At 59.6% G+C, this 27,249-nt stretch overlaps 2 protein-coding genes across 3 annotated transcripts; both read left to right on the top strand.

The window, feature by feature from the left end:
• Positions 1-3,004: 3,004 nt before the first annotated feature.
• NKX1-2 (NK1 homeobox 2) lies at positions 3,005-5,380 on the top strand (the record flags this gene model as incomplete). Its single annotated transcript, XM_084904380.1, has 2 exons — positions 3,005-3,218; positions 4,524-5,380. 2 exons carry the CDS (start codon positions 3,005-3,007, stop codon positions 5,378-5,380), a joined length of 1,071 nt encoding a protein of 356 aa, XP_084760506.1.
• Positions 5,381-12,683: 7,303 nt separating this feature from the next.
• Positions 12,684-26,036, top strand: OAT (ornithine aminotransferase). Of its 2 annotated transcripts, XM_084904560.1 has the most exons (11): positions 12,684-12,766; positions 15,890-15,959; positions 16,990-17,216; positions 18,437-18,661; positions 18,735-18,830; positions 19,871-19,998; positions 20,596-20,718; positions 22,818-22,946; positions 23,556-23,669; positions 24,152-24,296; positions 25,373-26,036. In XM_084904560.1, exons 3-11 carry the CDS (start codon positions 17,018-17,020, stop codon positions 25,531-25,533), a joined length of 1,320 nt encoding a protein of 439 aa, XP_084760686.1. In that variant the 5' UTR covers positions 12,684-12,766; positions 15,890-15,959; positions 16,990-17,017; the 3' UTR covers positions 25,534-26,036. The 2 variants fall into 2 exon arrangements, with proteins under 2 accessions (XP_084760686.1, XP_084760687.1); XM_084904561.1 differs by lacking the exon at positions 12,684-12,766 and having other exon boundaries at positions 15,887-15,959.
• Positions 26,037-27,249: the final 1,213 nt, after the last annotated feature.

Here is a 27,249-nt window from a genome sequence, read left to right on the forward strand (position 1 = left end):
GCAGATGCCACGCAGTACACAGACCACAGCCCTGCAGACGTCGGAGGTGTGGGAACGGCGGGAGAGGATGGGAGTGTTACAATGGTAACAGTGAGGTTTTGGACGTCGCCCTCTCTCAGCTGCCGTCACAGGCGCATCGTCTCGTGTGTTGTTGTCGGCTCGGGACACCCACCGTGAATATTGATCCCCAGCCGGTGCAGCCGTCACTTGCTGTCGCAGGCCAGGGTGGAGCGTGGGAGCGATGTGAAGGCAGCGCTCAGCGGAATGCTGATGTCCACGGGGAAAACAAACCCCTCCACGCACGGGCGGGGCGGGCGGGGGGAGCTGGCCCGGCACGGATGCGTTTATTATAGAACTCCTCGGGTACGAATACAGGTACGAACAAGCCTCCACATCCCAGCGGGGCCTCAGGCAGGTGGTCAGAAAACTGTTCCCCAGGCTCTCTCCGCCCACCGGACTGCGGAACCCAGCGGGTCGGGGGCGAGGGGTCTCTCTCTAAGTGGGTGAGTAAGGGGGGTTCTATTCCTCCCGTTGGTGGGAGACCCCTCGCGCTTCTTCTGGGTCCGCTGTTTCCACAGCCAAGTGCTCACGCTGCCCCGAACACACGTGTCGGAGATGCAGGCACCGTACAGGGCGAGCACCATTTAGAACGACGGGAAGGAGTTCAGGACCCGCTGTCTGAAGCGCGTGGCAGGGAGTGCTCCTGCCTTCCCAGCGCGGCTCCTCCCGGCTCCTCCCTGTGGCTCCACCCGTGCCCCCGCCTCCGGGGACAGTGCTTCCCACCCTGCAGACAAGTCTGAGCATTTATAGAGTGAAAGTGTCCTGACCGTCCCTGTCCCTCTGGTTGCGGGGTACAGGGGGGCTCCGGAAAGCACCCGCCTTCCGTGAAGACGGCCTCCCCGCTCTCCCGGTGGACATATGGGAAGAGGGACCTTGGGAAGCCACAGAGGCCCGTTATGGAGCGGCCTGAGGAGGTGGACCTCCGGCCAGCCTGAGGACGCACCTGGCCGGAAAGATGAACACAGGCCCTAACCGGTGTGGCTCAGTGGATGGAGCATCAGCCTGCAGACTGAGGGGTCCCAGGTTCGATTCCGGTCAAGGGCATGTACCTTGGTTGTGCGCACATCCCCAGTAGGGAGTGTGCAGGAGGCAGCTGATCGATGTTTCTCTCTCATTGATGTTTCTGACTCTCTCTCCCTCTCCCTTCCTCTCTGTAAAAAATCAAAATATAGTAAAAAAAAAAAAAAAAAAAAAAGATGAACGTGGTTGTTAAAAAGTAAAGGGGGCGGGGAGATCAGTGTGGGGCGGGAGAGAGAAAAGGAAGATGAAAGACAGTAAACAAGTGAGCACAGAGTGAGGAGAGTTGTGAAACAGAAACGAAGGCCCCGCTCTGTCTCAGGGCCGCGCTGTGGGGCTCCGGGCCAGCTGCGGGGTCCCGGCCGGCGGGCGGCCTGTCCCGGGCTCTCACAGGTGGGCCCCTCTGGCGGGAGGCTGGTCCTTCAGTTCCGGTTTCCTTTTCACGCACGTCCATCTGGGCTTGGGGATGGCCGGCTTGCAGGCGGCAGGGCTTTCAAGTCCCCAGGGGACCCCGTGCCGCCCCTGGGAGGAGCCCGGGGTTTGAATGAGAAAGGCAACGAGGCCGCTCTCTGGCCACAGGAGGGTCCGCAGCCCGCACTTTGATGGGGTCCCCGCCCCTGCCCACCGCCCCTGCTGGGACAATAGTGATTGCCCGGCCTTTGTGCCACACCCCGGGGGCGGGAAGAAAGGGGCCCGGGCTGGGGGCGCCTCTGGGCGGGCGGCTGGAGAAGCTCCGGGGCGTGAGAGCGAGGCCGGCCTCAGGGGGTGCCAGAGGGGCAGGAGGGAGAGGGGCGCCTCCCCTGGACGGATGTCCCCTCTCCCACGGGACTCGGTGAGGTATGGGGGCCAGCTCAGTGGTCTCGGCCCCTGACCGCACACTCAGACCGGACAAACATCTGCCACCTTCATCTGCGTGGGGCTGGGAGTGGTGGGGGTTGGGCAGTCCACCTGCTCCCCGGAGGCCCAGGTCCTGTTGGAGATGACCAGGTCCGGGCTGGGGAGGCCTGCAGGCGCCAGGGCTGTGCGTGATGGCTTAGCCAGCCCGGTAGCCACCCTCACCATGCTCACCGGGCCCACCGGCTCTGAACCTGGGACCTGCCACGGTCTCCGTAGCCGCGGGCCGCCTTCCGGGGCCTGGAGTCTCTCTCCACGCCCCGCTCTGAGGGGGAGGGAAGGCCTGGCCGGGCAGGGTTCTGTCCTCGGTGCCGGTGCCGGGCCGGCAGGAGGTGCTGGAAGGTCCTGTCCAGAAGAGGACGGGGTTTGAGTCCAGACTGTGTCACCAGCCGGCAGTGTCCCTGAGCCTCAGTGTTCTCATCTTTAGAATGGGGAGACTAGTCCATCCAGGCCAGCCCACCTCCCCGGACGCTCAGAACCCGGAGGACCCGGGGAGCTCCAGCCGCCCGGTTCTGTGAACTGTGAGGACGCGAGGGCCCACGTCCGGGGTGACCGGGTCTCAGGCCCTCTCGTGCTTCCCTGGTGAGGCGGGAGGGGGCTGAGCGGGGCCGTGGTCGCTAGTCCTGCCTCCACCGCAGCCCCAACGCCGAGGCGGGCGCTTTGGGAGAGGGCGCAAGCCGCCTGTGCGTGTCCGTGGGTGCGCGCCCAGCCCTCCCTCCCCATCTGTCCCCCTCTCTCCCTCCTTCCTTCCCCAACCTCCCTCTCTCCTCCCTCCGGGGGTCTCTGCCGGGCGCGGAGGCGCTCTGGGAGCGCGTGAGCGGCCCGCACCGAGGCGCCCTGGCTGGGGCTGGCAGTCCGGGGCTGCGGGCGGCGGGGGCCTCGATCCGGCAGGTGCCAATCGGCGCGCAGCCCCCCGCCGCTCCCTGCGCCCCGCCTCCCGCCCCCCTCCCCGGCGCCCCCGGCCGCCCGGCCCTCCCCCCCTCCCTCCGGCGGGAGACCGCGGACACACGGAGAGGCGAGCTGGAGCGCGGGCATGCTGGCCGGGCAGGACGGCGGGGCCCAGGCGGCCCCCGCCCCGCACAGGACCCCCTTCTCCGTGCTGGACATCCTGGACCCGCGCAAGTTCACCCGCGCCGCGCGCCCCGCCCCGCGCCCCGCGCCCCGCGCGCCCGGGGAAAGTTTGGCGGCGGCCGGAGCGCGGGGGGAGGCCGGCTGCGGGGACCCGGCCCGCCCGCCGGAGCCGCCGGGTAAGGATGGAGGAGGCCGGGCTGGGGGGCCCCGGGCTGGGGGAGCCCCGGTAAGGATGGAGGAGGCCGGGCTGGGGGGCGGGGGGCTCAGGTGGTGCGATGGAGAGGAGAGGTGTGAGCTCGTGGAGCGGGGAGGAGGAGGGGGCCCGGGACGCGGGGACGGCCAGGGAGGCGGCTCTGCGCCGGGAAGGAAGGCGAGGGCGGTGGGAACGGACCCCGCGCCCGCCCGGCCCGGCCCCGTCCATCCACCATCCACCGGCGTGTCCGCTCCGCCACGTGCGGGAGCTGCGGGGCCGGGGTGAGTCGGGAAGCGGCATCCCCCGGTTTACGGCTGAGGAAGCTGAGTTCTAGCTGAGGATGGGGTTAGAAAAGGGCTATCCTGGTGGCCACTGCCAACTGCCCAGACACCTGCAGACCCGCTGCCCACCCACCCCCAGCTCAGGGGGGGGCTTTTAGTCTCCCCACCCCCCCTTATTTAAGAGCGCGGAAGGGAAGGAGACAGGAACATCTTGTGAGAGAAACATAGCGATTGGCTGCCTCCCGCATGTCAGGGCCGGGGATGGAGCCTGCAGCCCAGGTACCTGCCCTTGGCTGGAATCGAACCCAAGACCCTTTAGTCCGCGGGCTGCTGCTGTGTCCACTGGGACACACTGGCCAGGGCTCCAGTCCCTCTTGGATTTGCTCCTCACCGGTGGACACCTGGAGGGTCCAGGGACGTGTGTCCGGAAGGACAAAGGGCCCAGGACCCTCCCTGGGAGGGGGGGGCGCCGTGGTCAGAGGCGCAGGCTGGGGGGGGGGCGGAGTTGGATGCACCATCCTCTCCGTCTCCCCTCACCCCCCTCCCGCCCCGGGTTAGGGTTTGGGCTGATTGTCCGGGCTCGGGGCGCTGATTGCCTGGGGCTCGGGGGCCCCTGGCGGCCGCTGGGGCTGGTCAGCCGGTAATTGTTGGGACCGCCCTCGGAGGGGCGCCCCCGCCCCATGATCGATATCCTATTACTGGCCGCCGGTATCTCCCGCCTGCAGCTGGCAGGTACCGGCGTCCAGCCCTTCCCCTGTCTGATCCCAATATCGCTCCATTAGAACTTACCTCTAATAGATGACATCTATCGATCCCTGCACAAATCTGAAACTCTATTAACGCGGGATTGAGGAGATGGAAGGGGCTGCTCCCGGAGGGGGGCCTGGCACTTCTGGGGTAACTGCGGGGGTGGGGTCCTGGCCTGAACCGGAGACGCGCCCCAAACGCGCTGAGCGTCCCCACGTCTTAAGGTGCAATGACCGCCCTCCCCCCTCCCCCCGTGAAAGGCAAGGGGTACTGCACCCCTGCACCGCACCCCTTCCCCGCACCCCTGCACCCCTGCACCCCTGCACCCCTGCACCGCACCTCACCCCTGCCGCTCCGAGAAGGGCCGGCCGAGCTGAGCGGGGCGAGCTGCGTGCTCTGGGGGGACCGGAGGCGGGCTCCGGCCCCGGATAACGGCCCTGCTCCCCCAGGTGCTGCGGCCCGGGGCGCGGCGGCGGCGGCGGCGGCGGAGGAAGAGGACCCCGAGGACCCCGAGGACGCGGGCGGGCGGCGGCGGCACCGGGCGGCGCTCCAGCCCGGCTCCCCGGAGGCGTTGGCGGCGGCGGCGGCGGGGGAGCTCTGCCAGGCGGGGGCTCCGGGCTCCGCCGGCTCCCCGGGCTCCCCGGGCTCCCCGCGGCGCCGGCGCCCCGAGCCCCGCGCCCGGCCCCCCGCAGCCCGGCCCCGGCGCGCGCGCACGGCCTTCTCGGCGGAGCAGCTGGCCGCCCTGGAGCGCCGCTTCCGCGCCGGCCGCTACCTGTCGGTGTGCGAGCGGCTGGGCCTGGCGCTGGCGCTCCGCCTCTCCGAGACGCAGGTCAAGATCTGGTTCCAGAACCGCCGCACCAAGTGGAAGCGCCAGCACCCGGCCGCCGGCGGCGCGGCCCCGGCCCCGCCCGGATCCCCGGGGCCCGCGGCGGTGGGGGGCGGGGGCGGCGGCCCGGCGGGCAGCCCGGGGCCCCCCGCCTTCCAGACGGTCCCCTCCTTCCCCGCGGCCCACCTGCTCCTCCCCGCCGCCCCCTTCCCGCTGGCGGCCGCCGGGGCCCCCTTCGCGCCCCTCCTCGCGCCCCCCTACCCGGCCCCCTTCTACGCCCCGCACCTGTGACCCGGCGCCCCGCGCCCCGCTGCACCGGGACCCAGTGTCTGAGCGCCCCTCCCCACCAGGGGCGCCCCAGGGGCCGGGAGAGGCCGGGCGCTGACCGGCTGGATCCACCGAGGCCACGTGGTTAGCGTCCTCGGGTTTCCCGCGCCTGGACCTGGCTCCCCGGTCGGTCGGTCGGTCGGTCGGTCGGTCAGGCCTAACTCCGCCCAGGGCCCCTTTGGGGGGTCCGGGAGCCGCCACCCCCATCCGGTCTACCAGCTGCTCCCCGGGACCGAGTCCTCCGGGATGTTAGCTCACCCGCAGGGTGGGGAGCTCCGTTTTGCAGCGGACGGTCCCCCTTTCACACCGGGTCACCGGCCAAACCCGGGGGTTTCTCCCCGGGACCCCGAGGCTGGGCCGCTGCGGCCCTGAGCGCGCCCGGCGCTGGAAACGGACCCCGTTTTCAATGCGTGAAGCTCGGCTTGAGACCTTTCTTTGGGTCTGGCTCAGACGGACGCCGTGGAGGCTGCAGAGCACGCAGACGGCTCCAGGGGGCGTGACGGACGCACGCCTGGGTGTGGGAGCTGCTTGGGACGGAAGCATATTCCTCACGGACCCCATTGCAGGCGCCTCCCCGGGGGCACCCACTGCCGATGTGACCATCTGCCCACACTGCCTCCTCCGTGACCTCGCCTCCGGCCGTGTCTGGTCTCCTCTCGCTGGCTTTCCAGGTGATGTGGTTTGTGGCCAGCCCGCAGTCCGCAGCCCAGGCGTCCCCAGGCAGCGAGGCCATGTGTGTCTTATGCTCGCCTTTGCTGATGGAGGTCCACGGGGATCTACAGGAATACCATGCTCCTGTTCCTTCTCGGTAGCCTGTGCCATCAATCATTACGTTTAATCGTCGAAGACTTCATTCTTATCAAGTAAAGCACACTGCTGGTGTGAACCCATAATGCTATTGCCATCTTTTTGTTTTTGTTTTTGTTTTGATTTTCTAATTTCAGAGAGGAAGGGAGAGAGAGAGAGGTATCAATGATGAGAGAGAATCATTGATCGGCTGCCTCCCGCACTTGACCGAGCCCGCAACCCAGGCCTGTGCCCTGAATGGTAATTGAACCGTAACCCCCTAGTTCATAGGTCATTGCTCAACCATAGAGCCACGCCGGCCTGGCCATCCTGAAATAGCAAGTTCTATTATGATCAGGAACGATAGAAAATAGCCTTCCTTCCTCTCAGATTAAGTGCAGACTTCCTATTCACGGGACCTAAGAGGTATGAACACATCTGTTATTTAATTCTTTAATTCTGTAAGATTTACCGCTTCGACCCTTTTCCTTCTGTTCTAAGGGAGAACAGTGTCCCCAGACAATGCACTGTGCTTTCTAAGAGCCAGTGGGTGCCGGGTGAGATAAAGACAGGGCGGTTACTGCAGTAGAGAGGCGGTTCTCTCATTCCTTCTCACATGCGGATCCACCTCCTTCAGAACGATTCTTGGTTTCTCAAAAGTCACGTCCATGTGTCCCGGCAGCCGAGGGGACAGAGGCGAGACGGGGACAAGGAGCTGGATTTCCCTCAGGTGTGGGCGACGGCATCCCTCAGTGCCAGGACCACGGACTCCGGGTGGAGAGAGGGCCTGGCCCCGGGGAGGAGAGCCCAGAGCCTGCCGGGGGGAGGAGGAGAGCGAGCGAGCTGCCAGCCCGAGGACTGGCTGCCTTTTCCGCCCGGTGACCGGAAGGCAGGGCAGTCCGCAGCGCGGTCTCACTGTCCACCTCCTGATGGCAATGACATTGCCCGCCTCTTCCTGTGCCCACTGGCCACTTCCGTATCCGTCTCCTTGAGTGTTTCGTCACATCTTCTACCCCCTCATTTCCTGGTCGGTTAACTGACTTTTAGGGGAGTGACTTGTCCAAAGCCACCCACGTTACCGAAGAACCAGACACAGCGAGGCCGGCGAGGTGCCAGGGCCACGCCGCGGGGAAGAGACCAGGGCCTGAGCCGTGGCCTGAGAACTCCAGAGTGATTTACAGTGCGCCCGGGGCTGCCGATCGTGAGGAATATTGGATTAAAATCTTTAAGAACGACCTGAGAGCTGTTAGGGCCTTTTGTAGTTCCCTGCTCAGAGTCAGCACCGGACAGAAAGGTGATTCTATAGTCCCCTCCCCCTCCTCGATCTGCACAAAGTGAGCCCCGAGTCTGTGCCAGCGCTGATTGGGGTGATGGGAGTTTACTGATTATTTATTGATTTCTGTTAACATTTGTTTGTATTGATTGGAGAGGATGAGAGAGAGGGAAAAAGACGGCAATTCCCAGGAAGCAGAGTCGCAAAGGACTGAGACGGGCAGTTAGACCTTAGAATGAAAGGCGGGGCCCAAGGGGTCCCATGAAATGCACGGGTGGCAGATTAGGGAGGGAGGAAGCCAAGCGGGAACCCTCTGGGATTGGCTGATGAGTAAAATGATAGACACCTGCTTCTTTCACGTGGGTGGGGCTCTGTGGTGGCTGCCCTGGGGAGGTTGGGGTGGGGGAAGGAGGTGGCTCGGACCTTCCAAAGGTTCGCTCTCTCAGATGCAGAGACCACAGGTGGGCGCAGCTGAGGCCAGGGCTGACCTTTGGCAAGGAGGGTGCCGGCCGCCACAGGACCACCTGCCACGACTCACTGTCCGCGGGTTCAGACCATCCTGGGGGCACACTGGCGCTCTGAGTTCGCACAGCCGCACACAGGCCTCCCCTGAGCTTGTCAGGGTTCGCATGGGCCCCCTTTTAGTCCACAAAACTGTACTGAGCTTGAAATGACTGGGAAGGAAGCGTCACATTATGAGAGCGGTGCCGAGTTCCGTTGCCATAGACGCGTTTGTTTTCTCTCCCGCCCTCACGGGGGGAGGGCATCCATAGACATCGACTCTATAGGAAACACTGACGCCTGGGCTGCCCCCGTGGCAGGCGGCTCTGGCTTTCTCATTTCTGACCCTCTCATTGATGTTTCTATCTATCCCCCCCGCTTCCTCTCTCTCTAAAAGAAATCAATAAAAACATTTTTTTTTTCCCAAAAAGAATGCTTTTCCTGTAAATGTGGCATCTGTTTCTCCCCACGATCAGAGGTGTGAGGTTTCCGTGCACACCTGCTGACCGTGTGTTTCCCCACTCCCCCTCCTGTTAGAGGCCGCATGCTCTCCTGGTGAGAAGCCTTGGCAGCTCTGGCGCTGGGCACTCAGGCACACGTGCTGACGGAACTGAGGGAGCTGATTTAGGTGAGGGACCTCTGTCACGGGGTCAGCCCGATCCTGCCCCCCACACCGGGCCACCCGCTCTCCTCCCCGCCGGCCCTGCCTGAGGCGGCCTGACACTGGACGTGTAGCCAGGCTTCCGACCCAGCGATTGCACTGCTGGGACTTTAACCCACAGACATGCCTTCGTGTGGGGTCGCAGACAAGGTTATCTGCTGAGGCGCTGCTCAGCAAGATTGAACCACCCCGCCCTCTGCAATATGGGGCTGTTAACGGGCTGTAAACAGACGGCAGGGGCCTCTCCTGGGACCTCGGAGAGCGGAGAGCGCGGGCTTGGCGGCAGCGAGGTCCACGGAGCCCACAGAACCCGCAGGGGCAGGTGCCACACAGCGGTGAAGACTGGTGTGTTTGTGCCAGCTTCTATGGCATGGACCGTCAGAGGAAGGACACGTAGGAAGCTGATGCACAGGGCGTGGGCTAGAGGGCTGTCCACACGGGCTGTCCACACGGGCTGTCCTCACGGGCGTGGGCTGAGGGGCGTGGGCTAGAGGAAGTCTCTCCAGGGTGGGCTTTTTATTTTTATTGTTTATTATTTTTTATTTTGACTCAGAAACAGATGTAAGTCAGTTTAATCAATGCAATAAATCACACCTGAGGTGGCAGGGAAGCATGCCATTTCTCAGCCCTAATTTAAGGATTTAATTCATCGTTATTACCGAAATCCTTCTGGGGGGAGGATCTACGTCCAAAGAAAAGAGAAAGCCCGGATGCCTCTGTGAAGGGGTGGCAGCCACAGACGCAGAGCCTGGGCCTGCCACACATGCAGCCTGCCCGGGGGACTGCCCCCCAGGGCGGCACTGCTTGTGTCTGTGACTCAGCTGTCTGAAACGGTGAGCACGCTAAACCTTCAGTGTTTTCAACAAAGAGGAAAGGATGTGTAATACAGCATTACATTTATTTAATAGCGTTTAACTTCGAAATTAAAAAACACCTTAAAAACCAATTTATTTAAGTCAACAATTTTAGGAGAAAACTTTGAATTAGTTTACATTAATCAATTACTATCTTCACGATAGTTCAACGCCAAAGAGCCAGGGTTGGAGTTCTGCAGAGAAAAGTAACAAACGGCATCCAACTCCGGGCACTCCGAGTTCGCCTCCGTGCCGTCCGTAAAACGTCGTTGCAAAACACACTGGGCTACCTCGTCCCGAACAGATAAGGATGTGAATATTTAACTAGCACTCGAGGCTTCTCTTACTTTATTTTTAAGTCAATGAGCACTGTAAATATTTTTCAAATAAATGTTGCTATTGACTATTGACTCACTCCTTAACTTTTTGTAAAAAAAAAAAAAAAAAAAAAAAATGTTTACTCCAACCATTTTTTGTTCTGAGTTGAAGTTCTTTCTGCTGATTAAATACCCTGAGCAGGGAGCATGATGGGTAAACCCCCTGGCTCCGTCCTATTTCATAAGACCGGCTGGGGCCCTTCGCCTGGGACCTTGGATTTCCCCATCGTAAAAAATGTTAGTTAGGCCTTTATAGCTTTTCAGCTTTAAAACCTACCCTGCACAGGAATCTGTAATTCCCTTGTTCAAAACAACCTAGTTGTTATGTTTTCACATAAAGAATTAGCTGACTTTTCGGCTCCAGGAGCCAGTCTCTTATTAATCATTGGCTATTGAGTTGACTTCATCAGACTTCCCCTCCAGCTGAGCGGGCCTCCCCGCCAGGCTGGCCGCCCTCCCTCTCCTGGCGTCTTCTCCTGATGTGTGTGACTGAACGGAGGGGGTACTGCAGGGAGGGACATCTGCTACGGGCTCAGTCTCTCTCGGTCAGCTTCAGGCTCCCGGGGAGTTAAATATTGGGGCCATGGAGAGTTTTTGAGGCTGGAAATCTCTGCAGTGTGTGCTCTGCCCTTACACGTGTCCAGGCTGTGCACAAAGCACATGCCCACGGAGCCGCTGGCTCTGCTTCTTGGCTGCAAACAGGCTGCTTTCAAGTCTCCGTCTCCAAGGCCAAGTGAGGCGGTTAGGAGAGGAACGGGGAGATAGCACCCTGCTCTCTGTCCCGCCGCCTGTTTCCGATAAGAAAGAAGAGATAAAACCCAGACGTTCTCAGCCGTTTCTTGCTCACGGAAGCACTTTTGTTAAAGAGCACCTTGTCTGGGCGTCCCGGGGCGTGCCAGGCTGTGCCACTCACGCTGGCCGGCCCAGCCCGCCCCCGGGTGAGCTCAGAGCACCTGCTCCTGCCCACAGAGGCATGGCCTGGCCCTGGCTTTGCCGTCATTCCGAGAGCCGGGCTTGGCTCACAGACCTGGCCGGGCTGGAAGAGCAGGAACATGGGGAGAAGATTTCTCTCTGACCCCTGGGGCAGAGCCAGCTAACTTCCAGTAATGAATCTCACTGTTCAGGGAATGGAGGGAGAGAAAAAAGAAAGTAAGAAAAAGAAAAGAAAGGAGAAGGAAAGGAAAAGGCACAGGCCTGCTCTCAGCAGTTCAGTGGCCCCAACCGTGGGAGTCAGTGGCCTTGGTCTCCGGCAGGTGGGCCCAGGAGGACAATCCCTGGGGGTCTTGCTCTGGGTCCCGTTGGGGTCTTGCTCTGGACAGCTGCCAACCTGGTCCTGCTGTTACGGCCCCACCTCTGTGCCCACACCGTTCTCCGGCCCCTGCAGTGCAGCTGTGACTACTTCCTGCTCAGCGGCTTATGTATGTCCAATGTCTTCCATTTGCCCTCCTATCCTGTCGTCTCCCCACCCTTCCCCACTCTGTCTGTGTCCCAGGAGGCTCACCTGCAAGTACTGCTGTCCGGGGCTGGCACCTGGCTCTCTGGCCTCCGGTGGCTCAGCCTGGGACCGCCCAGCTCCACCCCGGGGGTCACCCATGGCAAGGCCCAGGCAGGTGTGGGCTCTGGAAACCTCTCCTGTTAGGCCTGGGCTGACAAAGGTGCACTGGCCCAGCTCACTCCCCCACCCCCGGCTGACCTGTCCCCAGCGAAGTGATGACCAAGCAGACCCAGAGTTACATTCTGGAGCTCCTGCTGCTTTCCGGCCGGGAGCCAGACTGAGCACGTGGGTCTAGCGGACCGTGGGGCCCAGTTCGGTCCTCTGTCCCTGTCTGCACACAGGCGGGGCCGGCCTCCCCTTGGGGATAGCCTGCTGTGGACGGAAGGGGCTCCATGCTGCCCTGACAGCTCAGGGGGGCCTGCATGGCGGTCTTGCAAGCTCAGACCTGAAGGGACCACAAAGGACGGTCTGAAATGAAACCTTACTATCAATTACATCCGAGGCCGGTATCTTCACCGACAAGGTCAGCCTTTACCTTAACTGAGCCTGTCTTTTTGCACCTTGAAATGTCTGGATAACTTGTAACTTGCCTTTTTCTGGACCCTTCGGGGGCACAACCTAATGTGGTGGGCGCCAGGCCAGATGCCACAAAGTCCTTCATGATGTTAATTGTTCCTGCACCCACCTAAGTATGTGTCCATCATTTCACTTTTTATCCAATCCCAGGGGTTTCCTCTGCTTTGCTTTATCCCATCTCCTTAATCTACCACCAATGGATTTCATGTAACCCACCCATGTCCCTCCTCTGATGGCAATGTGTAAATACAGATGTAACCCGCCATTTTCCGGAGCATTATCTCAATTTCTAGCATCTGTCGACAGTATGGCTCAAATAAGCTCACAAAGATTCTTTACAGGTTTCATTGGTTTTTCACGTTAACACTGGCCAGACCGCCTGTCCTCTCCTGTCTGTTACCCAACACCCCATACAGGAGGTCCAGTCCCCTCCGAGTTCAGGGAGATTGAGTCTGAGTTTTGTCACCGCAGGTGCATTGCAACCATTTAGGGTTCCCAGCTGCCCCGGTGGCTTCTGGGGACGGGTCAGAGCCGCAGCCGCCGGGGTTCGAGGGCCAGGGGCCCGCAGCCCGTCTGGGGGGCTGGGCGCTCCTCGCGGGTCCGCAGGGCCGGCCGGCGGCGCGGGGCGCAGGGACCCGGCTGGGCCCGCGGGGCTGGCGGGGCGGGCGGGGCTACGGGGCCCACGGCGATTGGCGCGCGGCCCTCCGCGTCAGCCAATGGGAGGCGAGGGCGTCTCGGGGGCGTGGCGGACGCCGCGTCTTAAGTGCGTGACGCCGCGCCGCCGCCGCCGGGACGCAGCCGCCGGAGCGGGAGTGAGGCGCCGCCAGGTACCCGCGCGGGGAGGCGGCCGGCGGGTCCGGTACCCGCGGCGGCGGAGGCGAGGGCCGCGGGGCGGGCCCGGGAGCGGAGGGGCGCTGGGCCTCCGCGGGCGGCGGGCTCCGCCCCGCACCCGGCGCGGCGCCACGGGCCCGGGGCCGCGGGGAGGGAGGCCGGAGGCTGTGGACGTGGCACCTCCGCCTTCCGGCGGGCGGAGCGGCCCGAGCCCCGGGTGTCCGCGCGCCCGGGTCCCGGAGGAGGCGTTGGGCCGCGGGCACCCGGCACCCGTCCCCGGAGGCCGGCCTGGGCCGCTCTGGACGCGGCGAGGACTCGGTAGCGGCGGCTCCGTGGGGCCTGAGGCCCAACCTGCGGTCTCCGCTCCCCGCCGCCCCTTCCTGCGGCCGCGGTCCCGATCGGACCCCCAGGGCGGAGCCGCCCGCAGTGGGTCCCCGAGGTTAGGTGCCGGGGCGCCGGGGTCCTCCCGGTCCTTCCGCTGTCCTGCCCGCCCCTCTGCCCGCCCCCCTGCCCGCCCCCCTGGCCCCAGGTCGCTGGCCTTCGTGGGGTCCGGTTTGAGCTGAGGGGTCCGTGGTCACACCCGAGGGGGTTAAGCAGTGCCTTTGGGGTGAAGGCTGCAGCTGGGGGTTCCTCACTCCAGGTTCCGGGGTTCAGGAGGGGGCTCTGCAGGCTCCAGGCCCTGAGGCGCAGGAGCCAAACTCCTCCCCTCACCCCGGAAAGGAGCACTGGACGGAATGAAAGATCCCTTCATGGGCACCGGCTCCTGCAGAGAACACGAGCCAAGGTGTTTTTTTTAGATTTTATTTATTAAAAACAAGACTTCAATGAAAAAGTTGCTTGTTTTGGGTTTACAGTTTTTCATGATGTTTGAGATTACTTTCGCATCCTCTGCCTTCCAAAGCCCAGTGATCTTTAAATGGTAAAAATTCTTAAAAGCGTTTTTTCCCCCTCAAAGAGGCTGACTTATTTGTATTTCCCCCACCCTTGACTGATTTTGTGAGGATGGGTTGATCTTATACATTTTAAAAAGTGTATGTTTTTATTGATTTTTCTTTTCTTTCTTTTTTTTTTTTTTTAGAGAGAGGAAGGCAGAGATAGAAACATCAATGAGAAACATCATTGATCAGCTGCCTCTTGCAGGCCCGATACTAGGCATGTGCCTGGGAATTGAGCCGGTGACCTCGAGGTTCCTGGGCTGGGGCTCCACCACTGAGCCACACAAGCTGGGCAGTCCGTTCGGGGAGTGATGAATGGGCTGGCTGGGGGTGTGTGGAGGGTGTTGTCTGGCTGAGCCAGTCTCTTTCAGTAGTGCTGCTGCCAGTGACGCACTTCAGCTGAGCGGCAGCCAGGTTATGTAAAAGCCCAGCGCTTACTGGCAGGACTTTTGGAAAAGGACTCTGTTTGTTGTGAATGGTTACCTCAAGAAAAGTAAATATTGGACAAATAGAGTAAGCCAAATTTATTCAAGTGGATAGTTCAAGGTTTTTTTTTTATTTTTATTGTTGTTGGATTTACAGCCCCCCCCCCCAGTGAATTAAAAAATATTTCCTAGTGTATGCTACATTAACTTCAAAATGCAGCCTTTGTGGAAGTTCTATTTTAGGTATGTTCTGATGGAAATAGGAGGGATTAGACAGGAGAGAGTGATTTAGTGTCTTGAAGAAGGATTTGTTAATTCCGTGGATTGCTGAAAACATGCGAGGTGAACATTTTTGCGGTCAAGAGCAACTTTTTTCTCTTCTTCAGGACCTGGGTGTGGTTAAGCATGACAGTAGCCTGGCATGCTCACATCTGTACACATGAAGGTCGTTAAATCTAACAGAGTGAATTCTTTTTAAAAATATACATGTTAAAATAATATACATATATTATTATTATAGAGAGAGGAAGGGAAAGGGGAGAGGGAGACAGAGAGGCCTGGATCAGCTGCCTCCTGTACGCTCCGGGGATCCAACCTGTACTCCACCGGGGACCGAACTGGTGACCTTTCAGTGCACAGGATGACACCCAACCACTGAGCCACACCTGCCAGGCCTGAGTGAACGCTTTTAAACTTTATGTATGTGTTTATTTGAAGTGAACTCGATGGAAAGATTAATCACTTACAATCTAAGGTCTCCCCTTAGGGCTGCCCCAGCGTGTCCGGATGGCTTAGCCCTGTAGGGCCCTTCTCGCCGCCGCACGCCCTGGGAGTCCTGAGTCTGCGTGTGCCTCCTCTGGCCTCAGGCGTTGGACGGCCGCGCTCGCAGGATGCCCAGCCAGGCCGCGTTCTGGGGAGGCAGGGGGAATGTCATGCCTGGTGTTGTCCTTTTCAGGAGCCTAGGGGATTCTGGGAGGTTGGGGGGCGGGAGGGCAGGACCTGGGACAGAGTTTGTGCGAGGTGACCTGGGAGGGCCCAGGAGGGTTTCTGTGGTGAAGTCTGTGGAGGAGGTGAAAAGACGCAGCTCTGTAGTCCTTCTGCAGATAAAGCTCAGTGGTTATCTCCAAAGTGTGGAATTGCTGGAAATTGTCTGTGTTTCTATCAGTAGAAACATCTTACTCTCACTAAAGAAAATCTCTAGTTTAAAAGTCGGAGCCACGGCTGGTGGTACGTACCGTGTAGAAGTTGCCAGTTCTGTTACAGGCGGAGGAGGAGGGCCCTGGGGGAGTGGCCACCTGACCGGTTGGCACTCAACATTCAATCATCGCATTCACTCCTCACTCTGCCCGCAGGGCCGGCGACTCAGGATGCTCGGACGGACACGGTAGCTTAGGGCTCTGCTCCCCGTCTCCCCGGCGTTCTGGGAGAGGAGATTGTTGATCCGACTAGTTCAAGTCCATCTCAATTCCGTTACAGTTTCTCTAAAAAATAGGTTTTTATTGATCTTAGAGGGGGGGGAGAGATCGTTGGTGAGAGAGAAACATTGATCCAGCTGCTCCCTGCACGCCACCCCGCCTGGGGGAGCCGCCCTGGCTCTGTACCCTGACCGGGAGGGGCGTGATGACCTGCGGGCGATAGAGGGTGCGCAGCCCCCGAGCCCGGCCGGAGCCGCTGACGTGTTCACATGACTGTCTTTGTTGTTGATGCACCTGAGGGGCCTCCTCCCCAGCCATGCTGACCACTCTGCGTCTCATTTCAGGAATCCTTGGGCCCCTGGGTCTCCGCTTCACAGTCTGTTTGCATCTGAACTGCGGAAGGAAGGGCAGCTGGTGAGTGGCTGCGAGCGCTGGGGCTTCCTAATTCCCGAACACGGGTTTTTTTTTTTTGGGGGGGGCAGGTTCAGGGGAGTGCGTCGGGTCCACACGGTACGTTCTGCTCATTGAAGGCTGGGCGGTTGTGAGCGCCTCTGAGTGGCTGCTCAGCCCACGAGGTCAGCACCAGCCCTTCCATCTGCCGGTGGGTCACCCAGCCTGACCCCCAGAGGGCGCTCTTGTCCCTGATGCACTGTCAGCACCAAGGACTTAAAAGTGTGTGTGTGTGTGTGTGTGTGTGTGTATTACCAGCTGCACGAGGGGGGGGCGGTGGTGGGTTGAGAAGTACCCGCATTGTTTATCTTGCTTACTCTGTGGACCCAGCCCGTGGCACTGTGTGTCCGTCCACCGCAGTGCATGTCTGTGTCCATCCACCGCAGTGCGTGTCAGACACAGACTGAGTGTCTATGTGTCCATCCACCGCAGTGCGTGTCAGACACAGACTGAGTGTCTATGTGTCCATCCACCGCAGTGCGTGTCAGACACAGACTGAGTGTCTATGTGTCCATCCACCGCAGTGCGTGTCAGGCGTGACTGTCAATGTTCACATGCTGCTCCCGTGCTTACCTTGCGCTTCCCGGAGGCTTTGTGCTCTAGTCTGCTTCCTTCCTCACTGAGGATATGTTTTCCCACTGAGTCTCAGAGGGAGTGCAAGGGAGGGAGAATGGCGGGTGGGGGGAGCGGGAAGGGAGGAGAGAGAAAGAAACACTAATGTGAGAGACACATCGGCCAGCTGCCTGCCCACGCCCCCCCCCCCCCCCCCCCTTACTGGCCGGAATGAACCTGCAACCCAGGTCCATGCTCTTGACTGGGAATCTGAACCTTGACCTTTTAGTGCTCAGGCTGACACTAACCACTGAGCAGTCTGGCCAGGGTGCTCTCATTTCTTGGTTTCTTGGTGGATGACGGCACGTGCTCAGTGATGGTTAGTGAGTCAGCATACCCGGCGGGCAGGATGCTGACTCGGTGCTCCCCCTTCTGTGGCCAGGTGGGTGCGTTCCTGCTCCGAGGACACCATGCTCTCCAAACTCGCTCGTCTGCAGGCCGTGGCAGGGCTCTGTCGGGGCGCTCACACGTCAGCGGCCTCTGCTACATCGGTGGCGGCTAAGAAAACGGTCCAAGGCCCTCTATCCTCCGATTATGTGTTTGAACGCGAATCCAAGTACGGCGCTCACAACTACCATCCCTTACCCGTCGCCCTGGAGCGAGGGAAAGGCACGTATTGAACTCATTCTTTTTCGCTTTGAAACCTCGTTAGAAATGCTCTGTTTTCTCCGTGTGCATTTCCCAGCGTCCTTCAGTGTCTCTGTTGTGGATGAGGTTAGCTCACGTTTGTTGGGGTCGCTGCTCGCTGGGCTGGGTGCCGTGGGGCACAGGGGTGAGCTCGGTCGGTCCTGGTGGGGAGCTCCTGGCCGGCAGAAGGAAGATGCAAGTAAAGGCTGGGCAGCTGCCACTGTCCCTCAGACGCAGAGAAGGCAGCTGCCACCGGGGCGAAGGTTTTCCTGCCGGACTCTGCACCGCTGCCTCCATCAGCAGGGCACGGTTCTTCTTTCTCTCCACCTCGCCAACGCTGGCTTTCCCTTTTTAAAAATTATAACCTTCTCACTGGGTGTGAATGCTGTTGTGATTGCTTAACAATATGTTTTTATTGATTATTAGAGAGGGGGTAAGGGGGGGAGAGAGGGAGAGAGAGAGAGAGAGAGAGAGAGAGAGAGAGAGAGAGAGAGGGAGAGAGAAACATCAACGATGAGAGAGAAACATCCCTCCTGCACGCCCTCTGTGGGGATCGAGTCTGCAACCTGAGCACGTGCCCTGACAGAATCAAACCAGCGACCCCTTGGTTCAGGGTTGATGCTCAACCACTGAGCACACAGCCGGCTGCTGCTGTGGTTGGATTTCCGTCTCTCCAGCGATTTCGATGTGGAGCACCTGCCCATGTGCCCTCGGGCATTTGCACGTGTTTGTGTGCCAGTTACTTCGGAGAAATGTCCGCTCAGGTTCTTTGCCCTTTTTCCTCTGGGTTGTAAGTCTTGGTTGAGTGATAAGAGTGCTGGATACTAGCTCCCGATCAGGTAAACGATTTGTTACCTGATGGGTTGTTACAGTCAACTAATCGTGACTTCCTATGTTATCTTCTGCCTTGAAATTCTCACTTTAAATTGCAAACTCCCGTTTTGTAGGAGTAAAGCTTTTACTCCGGAGTTTATGAAACCTTTTATGCTTTGCTGTTCTTGTTCAATGTTAACTTGAAGCTGGACAGATACAATAGAAGTTTTTTTTATAAACCAGGGTGTATTACAGTTGAACTAAAACATGCCTTAACCGCAGTGCTGGCAGTTTTAATTTTCCAACTTTGTATGATTATCTAAAGTCATTCCTATTTTTATCTATTCCCCCCTTTGTGGTTTTTCTAAATCCGTCCCTGTGCGTCTCAGGGATCTACCTGTGGGACGTGGAAGGCAGGAAGTACTTCGATTTCCTGAGCGCGTACAGCGCCGTCAACCAAGGCCATTGCCACCCCAAGATCGTGGAGGCGCTGAAGAGCCAGGCGGAGCGGCTGACGCTGACCTCGCGGGCCTTCTACAACAACGTGCTGGGCGAGTACGAGGAGTACGTGACCAAGCTCTTCAACTACCACAAGGTCCTGCCCATGAACACCGGTGAGCTGCGGGCCTCCGCCAGGGCCCTCCCGGGCTGCCACCAGCACCTTAACCACGCCGTTCTCTCTCGCAGGCGTGGAGGCCGGAGAGACGGCTTGCAAGCTGGCGCGGCGGTGGGGCTACACCGTGAAGGGCATTCCCAAGTACAAAGCCAAGATCCTGTTCGCAGGTCAGTGCCCTCGCCTCTGCACACACTGCACACACTGCACACACTGCACACACTGCGTTTGCCCGATGGAATGAATGCTCTGAGTGCTCGCTTCCTGCAGGGGGTGACGCAGGACTGGTTGAATGTTTCATAAACATTTTCTTTTCGTGGGTTTCTTTCCAAATATTGTTCACATACGGGATTTTTCTCTCCTAAATAACTTCGTACTCCTCTCTCCCGAGGGCGAGTGATGTTCTGAGCTTTGAGAGCTCACCTTCTGGCTCCATCTCCAGAGGGGCCTGCAGGAGGCAGCCACTCCATGATTACTCTCCTCATTGATGGTTCCCTCTCTCTCTCTCTCTCCCTCTCCCTTCCTCTCTGACATCATTGAAAAATACAAAGTGACACATCACTGTTTAAAAGAAAAGAGAACCTCCAAGTCACTCTCTTACCCGCATTGTTTCTCTTCCTCGCATTTACCCGGTGGAGGGCGCTCACGCGTGTGCTGTGTGTCACGATGTTTCTCCCTGCTAGAGCGTGGACCCCGGGGCCAGGCGTGCAGTCACAGTCTCCATCTGTCTGTGAGCCCCCGGGGCAGAGCCCCCAGAGCTGGGCTCCCTCTTGCTCTCTCACGAGCTCCCGAGGGCGGACGTTCTGTGCCAGGCCGGCCCCAGTGACAGCGCGCCGCGGGGCGTGTGCACTCACCCCACAGCAGCGGCCAGAGGCGTGGCTGCTGACGGGGGAGCTGGGAGACCCCGTGGAGCTGCCTCACACACGTTTCCACGGGTGCTCGGGGGCTGGGTGTCGGCGTGGGCCTCGGGTCCGGGTGGTTGGGGGAGCATCTGCCCCGGCTGCTCTGCGCCGGGCGTCGGTGAAGCGCCTGCCTGGCACTCGCAGGGCGGCCTGGTGTCCCGTTACCATGCGGTCCCAGACCAGCTTTGTCACAGCGGGAGCTCCTGGAAGCTCTCCCGGCAAAGCCTGGGCTTTCAGGACTCAGACTTGCTGCGGCGTTTGGGGCTGCTGGTAACGCGGGGCGGAGGTAATCGCTGTCTCTCCTCCAGCTGGGAACTTCTGGGGCAGGACCCTGTCCGCCATCTCCAGCTCCACAGACCCCAGCAGCTACGACGGCTTCGGCCCCTTCATGCCAGGGTTCGAGATCATTCCCTACAACGACCTGCCCGCTCTTGAGGTACCGGCCGTTGCCTGTGCACAGTAAATGGGCTTAAACTTGGTGTGTGTGTGTGTGTGTGTGTGTGTGAGTTACACATGGTCATGTGACCGAGAACACCCATCTCACTAAGTCGGCCAGAACTCAGACTCTGTGACGGTCCCTGGTTTCCAGTGGGGGCACCGAGGTCCGTGGTCTAACCCGTCAGCCAGCCAGCCACGTTAGGGTGTGTCCTATGTGAGCGTTAACATGCAGAGTAGCTGCTCCATTGGTAGATAAAACCACTCAGTTTTCAGCTAGCTTTTTAAAAATGTGAGCGGAGGATTCTACAATGGAGGATTCACTTAAAATGGCTTTTACAAAGGCCACTTTCTCTAACGTTAGTAACATTTTACTATTTACTAGAAAACGTAAGGTAGAATAACTTCAGGCTGACGTGCTGGAGTTTTTGGTAATTGAATGTCAGAAGTGTTATAGTTTGAAGTTAGAATATAATTTAGTGGGAAAACGTAATGTGTATGCTTATTCTTACCAGGAAGCTGTGTACGTGCACTGTGAGTTCAGATGTGAAATGGTTGGGAAGGGAGTGGCTAACCCGTGTTCACATGCTTTCTGCAGCGCGCTCTTCAGGACCCGAACGTGGCGGCGTTCATGGTGGAGCCCATCCAGGGTGAGGCGGGCGTCATTGTCCCCGACCCAGGCTACCTGGTGGGCGTGCGTGAGCTCTGCACCAGGCACCAGGTGGGCCGCCCTCCCTCACCCCCTTTCCCGCCTCACCCCCTTTCCTCACCTGCCTGCGTCTTGGGGTTCAGCGGGGACACATGCAGAGTGCCTGACCTTCCACTAGGGGGAGACATCCTTCCTGGAGCTTCAGAGCTCTGAGCAGCTGGCCCAGAGCCCACTTTTATGGCTGTGGAAACCGGGGGCCCTGGGCTGCAGAGCTGCAGCCCTCCACCCCCCTTCCTTCCCCTTCTCAGCATTTGCCCCTGATTCTTCCCAACCTTTGTCCTCTGTGCCAGCATTCAAGCTCTCTCCGCCTCTTCCCACCAAGCTAGCAAATATTTAATAGGAAGTTGATGTTTAATAACTGTTGGTGGAATAAACAAGAGAATTAATTGTTTCTAGAGATTAGCTCTATTCTGAAAGCCCTCAAAGGCCTTACCTGACGTTAGTTCCTCTCCTCCCTGGGGGACTGAGCGGATGGCCTAGGGCTGGGGGCCGGCCCAGGAGTCGTGGCGCGTCCAGTTTCAGAGCACACGTCTGTCTTTCTTTTTAAAGCATCTTTTTATTTGGTGTTCATTGTTGGAAGTGTTACAGATGTCCCTTTGTTTGTGTCTTCTTTTTTCCCATTGACCCCCTCTGCCACGTGCCCACTTCCCAGGCCTTCGCCACTTTGTCTGTGTCTGTGGGTTATGCATATATTCTATGTATATAAAAGGCCAATATGCAAAGTGTCCCCTGGGAGTTTAACCAGGAGACCGGAGTTTGATAACTTGCTGTGATATGTGCTGATCACCAGGGGGCAGTGCAGAATGAAGGAAGGCCCCAGCCAGCACCTGGCAGCTGGGGAAGGAAGGCCCCAGCTGGCAGCCGGAAGGTCCTGATTGGCCCTGATCACTGGCCAAGCCTAGGGACCCTACCTGTGTATGAATTTTGTGCACCAGGCCTCTAGTCCTATATAATAAAAGGGTAATAAGCAAATAGACTGAATGGCAGAACAACTGAGCAATCAAAGCCTAATATGCTAATGTATTAAGGCTGCTCAAATGCTTGCTATGACATGCACTGACCACCGGGGGCAGACAATCAACCGGTTGACCAGTTGCTATTACATGCATTGACCACCAGGGGCCAGGTGTTCCAACTGGTAGGTTAGCTTGCTGCTGTGGTCCGGCCCATCAGGACTGAGCGAGATGGGCAGAACATGCCCTGGAGGCCTCGCATGGTCCCTCCCTGGCCCAATCATGCAACTGTGGGGTCCCTCAGTCTGGCCTGCGCCCTCTCGCAATCTGGGACCCCTCGGGGGATGTCAGAGAGCTGGTTTCAGCCCGATCCTGCAGGCCACTCCCCGTGGGAGGGGACCAGACGCAGGGCTCATGGCTGGTGAGCACTGCTGTAGCAGCGGGAGCCGCTCCTGATCGGACTGATCGGGCGCGGGCCTGCAGCAGGGGCCGGGGTGAGCGGGCAGCAGGCAGGAGCTGCAGGCGGCATTGGACTGATCCCTGCAGGCCACCCAGGGGGACCCCGCCTGTGCATGAATTGGTGCACCGGGCCTCTAGTATGTACGTAAGTTCCCCGGCTAATCACTCCTCTCCAATCTCCACACCCCGCCTTCCCTCTGAATTCCATAGCACACTTCCTACAAAGAAACTTTTTTTTAAAAAAATATATTTTTATTGATTTTTGTACAGAGAGGAAGGGAGAGAGATAGAGAGCTAGAAACATCGATGAGAGAGAGTCATCAATCAGCTGCCTCTTGCACACCCCCCACCGGGGATATGCCCGCTACCAAGGTACATGCCCCTGACCGGAATCGAACCCGGGACCTCTCAGTCCCCAAGCCGATGCTCTATCCATTGAGCCAAACCGCCTACTGAGGATTGAGCCCCAGCCTGGGCTTGTGTCCTCACTGGGAATGGAATTGGCAACTGGTATGTAACTGGTACACAGGACAGTGCCCAGCCCACTGAGCTGCAGTGGCCAGGGCTCAGAGCACACGATTGAAATTGCATGGCTGGTGACAGCGTTTTCACCATCCTCTGTGTGGGGATCAGGGAATGACGGTCACTACTTCCCTAGGGGAAGGAGGCGGATGATAACGTTGGTGTGGTTTCCCACAGGCCCTGTTTATCGCCGATGAGATACAGACGGGACTGGCCAGGACGGGCAGATGGCTGGCGGTCGACCATGAAAACGTCAGGCCTGACCTCGTCCTCCTGGGCAAGGCCCTTTCCGGGGGCTTGTACCCGGTGAGAACCGGTACCCTCTTCCCTCTGCAGTGCCGACTTTCCTGCGGTTTAGGTCCACGTGGTGTGTCGGTCACCCGTAATACGTGCCACCCGTGGGCGACTCACTGGTCAATTGTAACCGCAGAATCGGTGGGCCGTGGGCTTGGCTTCGGCATTAGCTTTGGTTGGACATTGCACCGCGGAGGTGTCCCTGTGGGCCCCATGCTCTCTCCGGTTGTCAGAGGCAGAACATGACTGACTGCTTACATGTGCGAGGTGCCCGGGGGCGGCTGGGCGTGCGGGCTTGTCTGCAGGGAAGGTGGCAACGTGCCGCTCCTGCTGCCGGAGCTTCTGTCCGGTTCGCTGTCAGCTGGGGGTGTCTGCGGCTCGGGGGTGTCTGCGGCTCGGGGGTGTCTGCGGCTCGGGGGTGTCTGCGGCTCGGGGGTGTCTGCGGCTCGGGGGTGTCTGCTGCTCGGGGGTGTCTGCGGCTCGGGGGTGTCTGCGGCTCGGGGGTGTCTGCGGCTCGGGGGTGTCTGCGGCTCGGGGGGTGTCTGCGGCTCGGGGGGTGTCTGCTGCGGGGGCAGGAACCCGGAGTTGGTGGGAGGGGTGGCAGCACTGACTCTCCCCCAGGTGTCTGCGGTGCTGTGTGACGACGAGATCATGCTGACCATCAAGCCCGGCGAGCACGGCTCCACGTACGGGGGCAACCCTCTGGGCAGCCGCGTGGCCATCGCCGCCCTCGAGGTGAGCCTGGGGCAGTGCACCCATCCCGCGGGGCAGGGAGCAGTGACTGGCGTGAGCCACTGGGGTGTCCCCTGGGCATCGCCCTCCACAGTGCCGGCTGTGGTCCCGTGGGCACGGGGCCTCCCTGGGCCCGGCAGGCCTCTGGCTCCGTGCGCATGGCGCTTTTCCGTGTGTATCTGATTTATTACGTAAAGTTACGTCACCCCTAAGGCGGGTTTCTTAGAGAAAAGTGTAAGTGAACTGTTACAGGTAAAAAGTTAAGCTGTCTAGCCCATTGGTTTAGTCAGCTGCTGAGAAGCTGTGTTCGTTGTGTTACCACATTTGGCCCAGGTGTGCCTGCTGCAGGCTGGTGGGTGGTGACGAGGCAGGCTCTGCGCCCAGGGGTGTGGCCTGGGCTCGAGAAGGAAAAGCTGGAGCCTTTGCTCGCCCTCCCCTGCGCGCGCCCCACGTTCCCTCCGCTGAGCCCGCTGTGGGTCCCGCAGGTTCTGGAGGAGGAGAACCTGGCGGAGAACGCGGACCGCATGGGCGCCCTCCTGCGGAACGAGCTCATGAAGCTGCCCTCGGACATCGTGACGGCCGTGCGCGGGAAGGGGCTGCTGAACGCCATCGTCATCCGGGAGACCAAAGGTGCCCTCCCTTCAGCTGCTGCAGTCCCCCCACCCCCATCCTCCCCCCAGAGCACCGGAGGGAGCGGGAGCGGGAGGGAGGAGGGAGGAGGAGGGGGAGAGAGGAACAGCTGTGAGAGAGAGACATCTCCTGGCTGCAGCCCAGCCACGTGCCCTTGACTGGGAACCAAACCCAGGGCCCTTGGGTACGGGGGCCAGCGCTCCAGCTGCTGAGCACGCGGCCGGGCTGGAAGGCGTTGTTCTCACAGGAAGGCTGACACGGGGCGTTTTGTCTGGTTTGGGGGTTCCTTGGAGACCGCTGCCTGGCCGCCTAGGGGCCAGCTCTTCAGGCTGCGGGTCCCCTGATGCACTTAACAGTCTTTCCCTCATGACGGCACCTGGATGGCACCTGCCCTGCTTTTGTGCTAAAGGCTGGTCTGGCCTCCGCCGGTGAGGACTGGGAGCTGTGCTGTCAGTCCTCGCGGCACACCTGCCCTACGTAACCTCTGCCGTCCTTGCCGCCGCTGTGACCTCATCTGCAGAGGCTGCGGGGACGGGAGGGGCCTGCGCCATGTCGAGGACGTGAGGCAGCGGCGGCCCTGCCTGGCTGCTCGGTTAGAGGGTCAGAGCGGAGCACCGGGCCCTGAGCGCTCCGGCTGGGCTCCTGTGCCAACGCTTCCTCCAAAGAGGGGAGTTCAGCTGCGCCCAGACCACCTGGGGGCCTCGGGCCTCACCCCAGCCCGCTGGCTCTGACCTGACCCCTCCCACAGGCCAGGAGGGGCAGCCCTGTTGAGGTGGTGGCTGCTGGGTTTGGGGCATCACTCGTTCCGTGCTAGTTACAGTCCGTGTCGCCCTCGTTCTCTCTGCACCGGCTCCTCCTGGAAAGGGTGCAGCAGCCCCTGCATGCAGTTTCTTCTTTATGAAAAACCGACGAGAACGCTGAGTCTGATGAGGCCACTTGGCCTCGTCTGCGCTGGTGACGGAGCTTCCCTTGAGACCAGGGCAGAGCGCCGCCTTGCTCGAGCGGACGGGAGGCCCTTCAGGGAGTGCTGAGCGCCATCGGCTTCTCTGACCGCGCCTGCGGGCCTTTCTCCTTAGATTATGACGCGTGGAAGGTGTGCCTGCGCCTCCGCGATAACGGACTTCTGGCCAAGCCCACCCACGGCGACATCATCAGGTTCGCGCCCCCGCTGGTGATCAAGGAGGACGAGGTCCAGGAGGCCGTGGAGATCATCAACAAGACCATCCTGTCCTTCTGAGGGGCCCTGCTTTCTTAGGGGCCAGCGTCCCGGGGGCGGGGCCAGCTTCCCCGGGGGCGGGGCCAGCTGGGCTGGCAGCTGTGCCACATCCTCAGAGCCTCAGCGCTGCTCTCAGTGCTGCTCTCAGCGCGGGCACTTTTCACTCCCGTGTCTCCAAGGACCTTTTTAAATAGACGTCCTTTTTAGCTCACGCACTAGCAGGGCATTTATGGCCACGCTGGCTGCTGTGTAAGAAGGCGATGCCGTCTGTGATCACGGCTGTGTGCGGAGTGAAATGCTCCCTCTGTATATAGGCGGCCTTTTCGTCAAGCCCGTGTGGTTCTGCAGGTTTTATCAGTTAGTGCTGGTGTGGATGTACTATATTTAAAAAAGTTGTATGTCGTTTTACATAGAAGACTGCTTTAACCTTTAAAGTTGAATCATAATCACTGAGTTTTAGGAGGGATTAAATGGTTAAGCTTATATAAAGTACAAGGTTTAAATAAACTTGACATTAGCCAACACCAAGATGTGTCATTATTTTGAATGAAGAATTAATCTTCAACATTCCCAAATTACATTTTCAGTGTTGGTATAATTTGTAAAAAATACTCGTTTTCAGTTTTTCTTTAAACTTAAAATAAAGCTGATATTTAAGACATCAGCTTTGTGATCAGCGTGCATGTGCTGACCGCTGCTCTGCAGGTCTTTGAGAATGGGCTTTGCTTAGCTTCCTGTTTCTAAGAGCAGTTCGGTCTCTGGGTGATCTCTGAAGAACAGACACTGAAAAGCAAGTCTCGCCAAAACCCGTTTGGCTCTGGTAGAGCGTCGGTCTGTGGACTGAAAGGTCCCGGGTTCAATTCCGGTCAAGGGCATGTACATTGGTTGCGGGCACATCCCCGGTAGGGGGTGTGCAAGAGGCAGCTGGTCGATGTTTCTCATCGACGTTTCTAGCTCTCTATCTCCTTTCCTCTCTGTAAGAAAAATCAATAAAATATATTAAAAAACAAAACAAAACAAAGAAACAAGTCTCTGTGACGCCACCCCTCCCCTGGCCATCGCCTTTCTGGGCGGGCCGTTCAGCGCCTCCGGGGGGCACAGCTCCTGGGGCGGCCTCCTGGGGGCTCACCTGTGCGGCCTCTCTGCGGCCTCCTGGGCTCACCTGTGCGGCCTCCGGGGGGCACAGCTCCTGGGGCGGCCTCCTGGGGCTCACCTGTGCGGCCTCTCAGCATCTGGGCATGCCAGGTGAGCCGGTGGGGAGGAGGGCGCTCACAGCGGCTTGTGGTCTGGGTGGGTTTCTGATTGGATGGCTGCAGGGACTAGACATGTTATAAGACACATGACACACGAAGGTCAGGTGGCATTGCATAGATGAGGAAACCAAGGCTCAGAGAGGGACACTTGCCTTAGGTCATTGGAACAGGAAGTAGTGAGCCGGACCGGCGTGGCTCTGTGGTTGAACTCATCCTATGAACAGGAGTCAGGATTTGAGTCCTGGTCAGGGCACAGGCCCAGATTGTGGGCTCACCCCCAGGGAGAGGCATGCAGGAGGCAGGGATCCATGAAATGGTGAGCGGTGGGCCCGGGCCCCAGTGGGCTGGACAAGGTTCTGGGGGCGGGCAGTTGGCTGTCCCTGTGCGCCCGGGGGCGGCGGGGGGAGAAGGGGGGCTGGGCACGCTCCCTTTGCCTTGAACTTGGCTGAGAAGCTCAGGGGTGTAAAAGCATTCCAATTCGGTG

Source organism: Pipistrellus hanaki (assembly GCF_964339955.1).
Source record: "Pipistrellus hanaki genome assembly, chromosome: 14".
Classification (NCBI taxonomy): domain Eukaryota; kingdom Metazoa; phylum Chordata; class Mammalia; order Chiroptera; family Vespertilionidae; genus Pipistrellus; species Pipistrellus hanaki.

Coding starts and splice junctions, on each gene's coding strand:
- OAT (XM_084904560.1), top strand. CDS start 17,018: ATGCTCTCCAAACTCGCTCGTCTGCAGGCCGTGGCAGGGCTCTGTCGG. Junction 18,831..19,870: donor AGCCAAGATCCTGTTCGCAG/GTCAGTGCCCTC, acceptor TCTCTCCTCCAG/CTGGGAACTTCTGGGGCAGG. Junction 23,670..24,151: donor TGGCCATCGCCGCCCTCGAG/GTGAGCCTGGGG, acceptor TGGGTCCCGCAG/GTTCTGGAGGAGGAGAACCT.